The following is a 12,375-nucleotide window of genomic DNA, read 5'->3' on the forward strand; positions in this document are numbered from 1 at the left end:
TGATGTCACCACCCTCTTCCAGGACAAACAATGGCTGCCATTTGCCCATGCCAGGTATGTGACATTTCCCAAACTCATCATTTATTTGCCTTCTCTCCCAGGGGACTCTAGCAATGAATGGCCTCCAAAGTGGAGTACACGCACCCCAAGGATGTGAATAAGGCGGGCGCCTTGCCTTGCTAAATGCACAAAACGATCTGTTGGGGTGCAGAAAGAAAATAATAGAACTATTTTATTTTGTAACCTAAAAATAATCAGTGTTTACTAGTGTTTAGTATATGGATTGACACTGGAGATCTCAGTCCCTGTGTCTCACACTAGGTATCCCAGGGAAGAGGGAGAATTGCATGATACAGAAGGAGGGGTTGACAGCGGAGCCCTCACTTGTTCATCCCTTTTCATTGTACTGCAGTTTACATGTACCTGATTATGTGGATTTTCAGATTACATTACTTAAGTTTTGACCAAACTAACTAGTCGTTACAAAATGAGCCTGCAAAGAAATTGTAGATTGAAGATACTAATTTGAGCACAAGTAAACCAGAAAATGGCAGAGCTGACATTTTATTCCAAGTATAAGCTTTGTCAGCCAAATTACCAAGTAAAATTAAGGACAAAATCTAACAAGTAGGCCAAAACGACCCCCTCAAAATCATCTGAAAAAAAATTTACATATTTCATACATTCAATAACAAGCCTTGCACTAAGAGCATATTGTACTTTGAGATATTAGCTAATGATAGTATGAAGCCATGATTAGCAAAGACACTAAAAAACTTTTGTTACCTAAGATGATGTTAACCTAATTCTCTCTGGGTAAAGGGGAAGAGAACAAACATTTATTTAATGCCTACTATGTGCTAAGTGCTTTATATTATCTGCTTTGATATCTGCACATGCAAGAAATCTGGAAACACAATTTTCTAACCTGTTTAAAAATCTTCCAGTTTTTAGGGAGTTTTTGAAATTATTTGTTTAAAATGGAAAAAAAAGCACCTTGGTGATACAGTGGAAAGAGTTGGAGTCAGGAAGTTTTGAATTAAAACCATCTCAGATGCATGCTGAGATTCAGGGCAAATCCCTGAACCCCTCTGGGCCTGTTTCCTCATCCAGAAAATGGGGATACTACCAACTTTATAGGGTTGCTGTTAAGATTAATAGGCAATATATGCATATAAATGAGAACCTTTAAGTTATACAAATACTATTACTTCAATTAAGTACTAATAAACAACCGCAGAAAAGATGGAAATATATTGCTACTAATAGCTGACACTGAAACAGGGCTTGAAGATTTAAAGTTCCTCACATTCTTCTTAATCTAGCCAAATGATGAAATTGAAAAGCATTACATTGCTCTCTGAAAAATTTTTTGGTAGTTCATAAAACTAAAAAATTGTTTAATCTCCATCCTTTCCTTTAACATATGCCCATATTGATATAGTGCATGCATGTGGTTTATAAATATAAGTAAATGAGGGGTGGCATGCTGGATGGATTATTTACCAATAGGGCATGCAATAAAAAGTTGAGGCTCCAGTTACTTTTCTGCTTCCACAATCACTTCTGGCTCTGCTGGTCTTTAGCCAAGTGCTACCCTTAATGTAAAGCCCAATTTTCTCATTACCTTTAAAGAGATAGCAAATTATAGTCGTAAGAACACTGGCATTAGTGCCAGGAGAGACCTGGATCCAAATTCTGTCTTTTGACACTAGTTGTTACGTGACCACGAAAAAGTCAGAGCTTCATTTTCCCATCTGTAAAATGGAATCTCCAACTTCACTGGGTTCTTGCATCAAATGACAATATTTTGCAAATCTTCTAAGTGCTACATAAATGCCAGCTATTGTCATCTATGCTGTCCCCTGTGAATATATTTCCAAAGCCACATTCCAAGCATTGGTCTCATCACTCCGAGCTTCCATGATACCCAACATCAATGTACCTTCCTACTTTAATTACTTGTTCTCCTTTGCTGTCCTTAGACTAGTTTCCTTCCACTTGAAAAGAACAAAGAAGCCAATCAGCCTAAATGAGGATTAGACCGTGGACCTGGCTCTCTAATCACTTGATTTTTAAAGTTAATGAGCATCTATTAAATGCCTGCTGCGTCTGACGAATGGGGGACAATAAGAAAAGGCAACAGTCTGCTTTTATCGAGCTTACAGTATAAATTGTAAAGAGGATCACGTACCTAAGACATTTCATAAGACACTCTGAACCTTTCTGTTGGTCCACCTCTCCCTTCACCCCCAAAATGAGCTCCCCAAGGGCCTTGATTTTCTTGTGTCCAACCTCAGACTGTGAGCTCCCTTCCAAAACTGGTCTGGAGTTCCCTGAAAGCAGGACCCGAGTCGGCTCCATGTTGATAACTTGGCAACAGTTATATAAATGCCAACTTTTATTGCCTAAGTTTTGGGACGTCTGTAATGCAAACCCCATTCCTGTGCCACTATCAGCAGCCAGGGCTGCCAGACCAAAGTGGCCTTCCTCCCTGTCATCAGGCAAGGTAAAAGCAATCCCTGACCATCAAATCTCTTACCACCCCCTGGGGCCCCATCTCTACTTTTAGAATTAAGGGACAAAAGTAAGAAGAGAGTGCTCTCTCCCCTCTGGAGTTAGCTTCCCAAACAATAAAAGGACTAATAAGCTACAAGTTTTGCATTTTAAATCAGAAAGGAACCTTAGAATCTAACCTTTCCCTAGTGTTTCAAGGATTAATATTCTCATTTCATCCCTTATAACAAACCTTAATATAGCTTGAGACCTTATTGATTATTTAACCCAATACCAATTTAGAGGCGGGCCAGTTGAGGCCAAGAGAAAAACATTGCCCTGGTCACAATAAATATTTATACGGGTCTATTCTGGTTTGTTGGGAGTATAAAATACTCAGCCTAGTCTAAGAAAAGCATAAAGCACTGGGCAACATTAGAATCAACTGTCAAGTCACAATAGTCAGCAATGTAGAATATAATTTAGGAATTAACAATCCAACAGGTAGAAAGTAGTACTAAAGCACTGATCTCAGTCAAGAATCCTGACTGGTCAGTTCTTTTTTTGACCCTCTATTAGTGATACTGCTGCTAATAAGCCTCTTTCTCTAATAGGACATGGGCCCTAAGCCACAAATAGAATCCTCGAGACAAAAAGGGCACACATGTCAAAGCAGAGAGCATCAGGGAGAGTGTGCCACTTGAGACCACCAGAGGCAAATAGACCATCGTGACACTTTTATTGACAAAAATAATCCAGCCAGCGATATTCACAGACGGCGACCACGACGACCACCCTTTCTGCGAGTGCTGTCAGAGGGGATTGGAGTGACATCCTCTGTGGAAAGGAAGAGAGAAAAGATCATATTGCTGGGACCTTGCAATACTAGGGAGTTTTCAAATACATAATCACACAATTAATATTAGAGCTGTAAGAAACTTCAGAACCCTCTAAAATGGGTTCTATCACAAAGCAGAGAAAAGCAGAACTAGGTCAGGCAAAAGAAACAGAAGTCTGCTGAGAAAAGGGGGCATGTGATACTCCTTGGTGGGGGCTGTCTGATCAGAAACCTTCAACAGACATTCATCTATCTTTGAACAGAACTACAGGTAATCTAATCAAGTTCTCTCTGCAATCATGTGTAAGCCACAAGAAAGGAATAACTCACCAATACGCCCAATCTTCATTCCAGAACGTGCCAGAGCTCTCAGGGCTGACTGTGCACCAGGGCCAGGGGTCTTAGTCCTGAGAAAAGTCATCAAGTCAGAAAAAGTTCCTTGATCTGTCCCTAAGCTAAAAAATAAAACTTAAACACCTACTTATCATTATGGGCTCCAGTTGTATGTGCAATATTACAGAGCATTTCAGTTAGAAGGGACCTTATACACATTGCCTTTGGTCCCCACAACCACCCAGTAAAGTAGGCAAGATTTATGGGGGAGACTGTGACCCCTATTTTATGGATAAGAAGGTGAAGTGCTGAGGGCTTTACACTAATAAGCTACATGGTCTTAGGCATATCTTTGACTTCTTGTTCCATGTTTTCTTCACCTGTAAAACAGAAATCACAAAGCCTACCCAAGCCTATCCTTGCTTCCCTCAAGGGTTTATTATGAGGATCCATTGAGATGGCTATAAAAGTGACTTGAAAAATCCAAACCCCTATACAACTTCACAGGATGATCTACCAGCTTTTCTTTGATGCTTCAGGTGGCATGGAAGTGACACAAGGTTCTGAGGCAAAACAAAAGGAGCCATATACACCAAGCTGGAAAAGCTTTGACTCTATGTCTCCACTCAGTCAAGTGCTGAACTTTCCTATTTACCACTGTTCTAATGGAAAACTATGAACAAACTTTAAAGGTGTGAAGGTACCTAAGTCTTCAACTAGAGAGAAAGTACTCAGGACAATATCAAATTAGCCCAGCACACCTTGCTTTGCGAGGCTCCAGGGTAATGCTAGATGACTCTCCAGGGCTGACCTAAATGATAACACAAACTGAAAGCCTGTAGGAAGATACCTCTTTCACCCAGTGTTTCTCTTCATATTCAGCTATCTTCCTTTCTACCATCCCCAGGGCTAGCTAGCATCTTCTTAATATACATTTTAAAAGGCCCACCCTCATGCTCCCTCAGTAGTAACCAGATTAGCTCCATCTCCAACACTGCCCAGAAAAAACAGTGTGGCAGTTGAGGTACCATGTCTGGGCACAGTATGTGCAAAGATTTGATCCAATGGAAGCTTAAGTACAGATGACATTTCCCCTGTATTGTGGTTCGGAAAACAACCTGGACCTAGAGCCAGAGGACCCAAGTTTGAACCTTAGCTCTTTTGTTTATTACCTGTATAGCCTAGAGCACTTCACCAGCAAGTCCCAGTGAGTTGGTGGGAAAGGTTACCAGAAGTGAGTTGACAGTTTATTTCCAAGATGGCACTCTTTCCATGAGACCAACCAAGCCATCTCACCGAAGATACCAGGGGAACACATACCTATTTCCCCCTGTGGCCCGAAGTTTGATGTGAAGGGCAGTGATGCCTAGTTCTTTACATCTCTGGGCAACATCCTGAGCGGCCAACATAGCAGCATAGGGAGAAGATTCATCTCTGTCAGCCTTGACCTTCATTCCACCAGTCACCCGGCAGATGGTTTCTCTGTAGACAAAGATGCCATCAATCACTGATCAAAATGGAAACTCCAGGTAGGAGACAGATAGACAAGATTCTTAATGGGACCTTTAACCAGATACTCACTTGCCAGAGAGATCAGTCACATGGACAAAGGTGTCGTTGAAGGAAGCAAAGATATGGCAGACACCAAACACATTCTCTCCTTCTGCAACTTGAGGTCCAAGGCTGATGACCTGCTCTTCCTTCTTTTCCTTCCCCTTGCGAGGTGCCATTTCTGGGCAAGAGAGAAAGATGCAATTTCAAATATGGAAAATACGGGCCATTTTTACGCTTGTAGTTCCATAGACTATGTAGGATTTCTTCCCCTAGGACTAGTTGATGATTCAACATTTTCACTTATTTGAAAAACACACCCAAATGGAGGCAATGCACATTTAAACTATTATGCTAGAAGGGAATCAGGTTATGGTTTCTCTTTCACACAAAAGCTAACAGATCAAAAAGCGAAATGCTCATTTTAGAGTGGCTACACACACCAGCCCTTTCACATAGCAGGCACACAAACTTCTGGGTCAGGCAGTACAAAATAGACAAAAGATTGCTAGACTGGTAAGCACAAGACATGGGTTTGAATCTTGGTTGTCACTAATCACAGGACCTTAGTCACTTCACTGATTTTCAGTGTCTATTATTTACCCTGTTGTAAGGAGATGTTAAGCTCTACATAATTGTGAACTATAGTAAAATGCTTTAAAAAGTTGATTATTTCACCTAGATGAAAAATATAAAATCAATCACGTTTAAAAAAAAAAAACCTTCTAATTTGCAATCCTTCTTCCAAATGCATGAAGTAGTAAGTAGTAAAAAAAAAATAATAATAATTATAATGATAATACAAGGGCCCGGAAAACACCTCTATTGGAGACCTCTATTTTACAACTGGAGAGACTGAGGCCCAAAGAGAAACTGACTTGCCTAAGATCTCACAGGTCATGAACACCTGATTGGAACCCAGGTATCTATACTGGACAACTGCTTAATAAATCCACTCCCCTCCCCAGTACCAGCTGCAATTAGACTGGCCTAATTCTTTAACAAGAATTTCATTGGGACTCATTTATGTGACAGGCACGAGGGATACAAATGAAACAGTCCAGGCCCTCAATATACTTACATTTTAATGCAATGTTTAGATAATAATCACAGGCTACAATTTGCAGCACTGGGTCAGCAAACAAGCACAGAGTAAGAGCTCATGATTAAATGCTTTTGGTTGCCATAAGAGTTAGAAGTGAGGTATAATACAAATGTTAGACTCAGTCCCACTTCTGAACCTGCCTCCCTTCAAAGTGTTACATAAAGGTGAACCACTATTATCTGCTAGACTAGGAGCTTCCCAAAGGCAGAATTTGTCTTCTTCATCTTCCCCATATCTCAGCCTAGGAAAGTCCTTTGCACACAGGCTCATTGACTTAAGAATTGGAAAGGACCTGAGAGATCATCTAGTCCACCCCTGCAATTTTACAGATGGAAGCTAAGGCCCACAGATTAAGTGACTTACTCAAATATGCACAGGTAGTGACAGGCCTGAAACTTCAATCCTCTGAATCCAATCCCAATGTTTTCCCCATCTTCCTGAGCTTTCCTCCTTTCACAGGGGCAGAAGAATTTTCCACAGCACCTCCAAACCCCAAATAGTTTCCTCAGCACAACACTAATTGTTCAGAGCAGCTTATCTAAGAAGGGATAGTAAACTCTACTCCAGGTCTGACTGGTTTTGCAATTCAAACTTAAGTATTAAGCTCTTGCTGGTATCTGAACTCCTAGGGAAAATACAGCAGCTGTCACTTAGACCCATAGTGCTGTCTTTCCCCATTACATCCTCCTGAGGTACAGATATTACCTGCGTATTTCAAATGCAGGAGGCTAAGTAGGTCTTAGGAAGGCTCTGTCCTCAGTCACTCAGCTAGTCAGTGGGAGAAAGAGGTCTCTTCTATTTAAAAAGGCAGAAAGACTGATCCAAATGTACATGCCAGTATCTCAACTGATAAATGGTTCAGAGACATAAATATTTCTCTGAAACCCAACCTATTTACATTCATAAGAAAAAATGCTCTAAATCACCACTAATTAGGGAAATAACAAATTAAAGCAATTCTGATTCCACCTCATATTCTTCCAGAGCAGCAAACATGACAAATGAGGAAAACAACAGATTTTGGAAGAGGTGTGGGGAAAAAAGGCACCCTATGTGGCACCATTGGTGGACCTGTAACAGGCCCAGAAAACAATTTGGAATTTGACACAAAAAATTACTAAGCAATAGGCCTAGGTATATCACTGCCAGGCCTTGGCCAAAATGAGATTAAAAGGTCCTTCATGGAAAATTTATGGCAGTGCTTTCTGTAGTAGCAAAAACCTTAAAACTAAGGGATGCCCATCAAGCAAGGAATGGCTGAAAAACTGGTGTGTGATGGAACCTAATTGTGTAGCACATAAGAAAACAGATGCTTTCAAAAGACAAGGAAAGCCTTAAGTGAACTGATGCAGAGTGAAGTAAGCAAAAGGAATTTATGATAGTATCATCCATATTATAGAAACGAACCATTTTGAGACACTTATAAAACCGAAATGAGAAAGCTGTAGTCTATAGAATGGCCATTCATGATAGCAATAGACACATAATTAGTTTTGCTTAACTACGAATTGTTACAAGAAATTCCCTCTTTTTTTCAACAGGGCGAGCAAGGAAAATAGATCTCTCGTCATTTAAAAAACCGTGGGAGCGGGGGTGTTTGCTACAAACGTAGAGTGTTGCACATTTCCTACTGGTCGCTGTATTAATAGTTTTGCTTTGTTACAAGAGCCCTCGCATGAAGCGGGAGTCATGAGAGTATGCAGCGTCAGATGCACACACAAACCTAAGTTGGACTCTGCTCTGAGATTTCTTCCAGCACTGATATTTTGGGTCCAAAAATCCTCCTTTCCACGTGTTACTCCAAAGAACTAAGCCGCGCCGACTCCCCCTCCCTCCCCGGGCCCCGGGTTGCCCACACAGTCTAACAGCCCTGAGGTCTCCCTGAGCCAGGGTCCCACGTCCCCCAACCCCGGAGCCAGAGATCTCTCCTCCACTCCTGACCCCAGATCCCCCACCCCCCCTCCTTAACCAGTCGCACTCCTCCCTGGGCCCCAAACGCCGCTTCCCTGCCTGTCCCTGGATCCCTCGCCCTCCTTCCCAAGAGAAAGTGGCGGCGATGAAAGGGCACAGCCTCAGCTTCTCTCCTGAGAGCTCCTCGGGCCCGCCCGAGGCTCCTAGTCAAAGGATGGAGACCGATGGCGGGGAGGCCGCAGCCCCTTACCTGCTCCTCCGCTTGGGCCGCCAACACCGGAAAGGGAAAGCGAACGGTCACGGGGTCCTGGGTCACCTGCGATCGCCCGGAAGTTGTACCCGGAGAGCAGGAAGTGAATGGAAGGGCTGAATAGTTCGCATTTCCTGAAGATAAAAGTAAAACTTATATTCTAAAGGGATAGGAACCTTTTGCCGGACGTCGAGAAAAGGTGAAATTTAAATAATTTGGAGATGTTGTTTTATAACGTCGTAGGTGGGGGGGGGGAGGAGGAAGAGGAAGCGGAAGAGGCGTGTCCCGAAATGGCGGCGTCCAGAGGACGATATCAAGACCCTTTTCCAAGATGGCCGCTTCCATGACTAAACTAGTTCCTCCGTACATCTCTCCTCCTGCCCCCCAAGCAGAGAGGGGGAGATCTTTAAAACTTAAAGTAATAGGGGAAAAGTTTGTGATTGTTATGGCTAACAAAAATAACTCCTTTGTATAGTTTCTCAAACCTCAGAAGTAAGTAAATGCATCTTTTTTCTTATTATACCCATTTTGCAGAGGAGGTCACTCGAGGCCCGGAGTGAAGAAATTAGCTGCCCAAGGTCACACGGGCCAGATTGTGACTCAACTATACATTTCAGAGCAGCTCTCTATCTGTGTTGACAGAGGGGGTTTTCTCATAGAGCCTTCACGTCTGGGCCAAAAAAGGGATTAAAGAGGAAACTTCTAAATAGCAATTGGTGAGGAGGGCAGGGCCAAGGTCACTGGGGGTGAAAGTCTGGGAGCAAGGTGAAGGGGGGGGGAAAGGAATGATCAATAAGCATTTATTAAGCACCTACTATGCACCAGGCACCATGCTAAGCACTTCACAAATATTAGTCAGTGAACATTTATTGAGCATCAGAAACTACTAAAGAATACTCTGCTATAGCGGGAAGAGCTACAGATTTGGGGGGGGGGTGGTAAAAAGAGGGTGGGTGAGGTCAGAAGACCTAAATTGTAGCTCCTGCTCTGCAATTAACTTTCTCTGTAAGGCTGGACAAATTTTTAATCCTCTTTCCGCCTGAGTTCTAAAATAAGCCAGGCATCCTCCATCATCTCCTAGGTGCTTCCAGACTCTGACATTCTGTATACCCTAAGGGACCTTTCAGTGTCCTGTATTCAAGACTGTGAGGGAGACTGGGAGCTCACATCCTAGGGCCATATTTGAAAAGTAAATTTCCTTTCTGCCCCAGGATTGTCTAACCGTAACGCCCTTGGTCCCTCCTCTGGAATCACAGGATTCCAAGAAAGGACGGTTATCATTCTCCTCTCTCTTTTTAATCCTTCCCACTCCCCCCACCCCCACCCCCACCCCCACCTCCCCCAGCCAATGTCAATTCTACTCTCCCAATCCTTTCTTCATCTCTGCTCTGTCCCAGGCCCTTTGCCTTTACCTCCTTCCCCATTAGCTGAAACCCCTCCTTCCTTCTTTTTTTAGACTTTCAGTGGCCCCTGGCTTTATTAACCATTTCTATGGCACCTTTGTCCCTTAGTCTTCAGCCTCATTAATCTCTGAGAAAGGGCCACTGGATGTAATGGCTGTGGGGCCTTGTGATCCCAGAGTCCGTCAGTGTGATTGACCAGGATAAGAAACTGGGTTCCTGCCGCAGCTCTTGGCTCCCCGATGCACAATGAGGAGCTTTTGTTGTCTCTTTATCATTTTCCCACTCTTAAATAGGGACATTCCCTAAGCCTCTGTCCTCTGCCCTCTTTTCTTTCCACTCCCTCCTCTCTTCTCCTGTGGTTTCAACTGTCACCTCTGTCTAAGACTTACAACTCTTTATCTCCAGCTACAATCTTTTCCTCCAAACTTCAGTCCCATGTTTCCATCTGACTGCTGGTGTCACCAGGCCTTTCAAACTTAGTATGCTACAAACTGAGTTCTACAGCTTCTCTCATATCCTAGCCTCATCTTTTAATTTCCCTACTTCTGTCAAGGGTATCACCATCCATCCCATCCTTCCACAGTTTCCTGGGTGTATCACTTCTGAGTTATCTTTAATTCTTCATTTTCCCTCAGCCTCTATATCCAGCTGACTCAAGTCTTACCTCTACTAGCTTCACATCTTTTGTAGCCATCCCGTCTTCACTTACACACATGAGTTAAGACCTTCATTACCTCTCACCTGGACTATTGCAATAACTTTCTAATTGGACTCTCCCCTTTAAAGATCTCCCCTCCCTAATTCATCTTCCACACAGCTGCAAAATTGGTAGAGCGCACAGTAAGGCGCAGGTCTAACCGTGTCACTCCCCTGGTGCTAGGCAATCCTACTATACCTGCCCTATCAACTCACTATCCTACTGGGCCCCTTGGCTCATCCAAACTTTTTCATCCCCTCCTCAAAATGAGGGGCTCCTCCTCCCATCTCTTAGCTGAGAACCTTGCCTCAGGTTTTACAGAAAAAAATAGAGGCTATTTGGTGCGATCTCCCTCTTCTTTCCTCTTGGTCACCTCATATACTCAGGTGCCTTTTTTTTTCCTTTACTTCTTCATAAAGAGGTGGCCTTACTCCTTCCACGGCTAACACTCCTACTTGTACAAGTAATCAATCCCATTCTGTCCTGTTGCCCCCAACAGATTGCCCCCTCTGTCATCCCCACTCTAAGTTATTTTCAATGTTTCCTGGTTCACTGGCTCATTCCCTACTGCCTACAAGCTTGCCTCTGTTTCCCCATCCTGAAAAAAATCCTCACTTGATCCCTCCATCCCTGCTAACTGTCATCCTATATCTCCTCTCTCCTCTGTAGCTAAACTCCTTGAAAGGGCCATCTACAATAGGTGCCTCCACTTCTCTTCTTACCCCCTTGCGATCTAGCTTGTCATTCCACTGAAACTGCTCTCTCCAAAGCGACTAATGATTTTTTAGTTGCCAAGTAGAATGGTCTTTTCTTAATCCTTGTTATCCTTGACTTCTGTGGAGTCTTTGACACCGTTGATCACTCTCTCCTCTTTGATACTCTCTTCTCTCTAGGTTTCTAGGACTCCACTCTCCTTCTTGGTTCTCCTGTTTTTCCAACTGCTCCTTCTCTTTCTTATTTACTGGATCTTCTTCCAGATTGTGCCCTCTAACCTAAGGTGTCCTTGGAGGTTCTGTCCTGGGTCCTCTTTACTATTTCACTTGTTGAACTCACCAGATCTCGTGGATTTAATTACCATCTCTATGCTGATGATTCTCAAATCTATCCATCCTGTCCCAACATCTTTGCTCAGCTCCCATTTGCATTTTCAACTGTCTTTCGGGCATCTTGATTTGGATGTCCAGTAGACGTCTTAAACTCGGTATGTCCAAAATGGAACCCATTATCTTTCCCCTAAATGCTCCTTCACCCCTGCCCCTGCCATCTTCCGTAGTACTGTAGAGGACATCACCATCCCAACCTAGGAGTCATCCTCAATTCTTTACTATCTCTCACCCTCACCTGTTGCTAATGCCTGCCAATTTCACATTTGCAACATCTCTCAATACTCCTCCCACTCCCTTTCTCTCCTCAGATACTGCCACCACTCTAGTGCAGGCCCTCATTACCCCATACCTGGACCATTGCAAGAGCTTGCTGGTGCGTCTGCTCTCCTCACTCCAGTCCGTTCTCCATTCAGGCCACCAGCTGATTCTCCTAAAAAGAAGGTCCAGCTATCTCACACACACCCCACTACCACCACCACCACCCAGTACACTCCAATGGATCCCTATTGCCTTTAGCATCAAATACAAGATAATTTAGTTGACATTCAAAGCCCTTCATAACCCAGTCGTCCTACCTTTCCAGCCTTCTCATACCTTATTCCCAGACAAGTAGTGTTCAATCCAATGACCCCAGCCTTCTGGCTATTCCACAATTTACTCCTCAGAGTTGCAGGCATTCTCTCTG

The 12,375-nt window shown here is 43.2% G+C and overlaps 1 protein-coding gene across 1 annotated transcript; it reads right to left on the bottom strand.

Moving 5' to 3' along the window:
- Positions 1-3,216: 3,216 nt before the first annotated feature.
- On the bottom strand, positions 3,217-8,588 carry RPS14 (ribosomal protein S14). The gene is made up of 5 exons (XM_036751191.1): positions 8,485-8,588; positions 5,249-5,399; positions 4,988-5,149; positions 3,665-3,741; positions 3,217-3,333 (listed from the first exon to the last, which is right to left on the bottom strand). Exons 2-5 carry the CDS (start codon positions 5,395-5,397, stop codon positions 3,266-3,268), a joined length of 456 nt encoding a protein of 151 aa, XP_036607086.1. The 5' UTR covers positions 5,398-5,399; positions 8,485-8,588; the 3' UTR covers positions 3,217-3,265.
- Between the last annotated feature and the right edge of the window lie 3,787 nt (positions 8,589-12,375).

This window comes from Trichosurus vulpecula, chromosome 3 (assembly GCF_011100635.1).
Source record: "Trichosurus vulpecula isolate mTriVul1 chromosome 3, mTriVul1.pri, whole genome shotgun sequence".
Taxonomy (NCBI): domain Eukaryota; kingdom Metazoa; phylum Chordata; class Mammalia; order Diprotodontia; family Phalangeridae; genus Trichosurus; species Trichosurus vulpecula.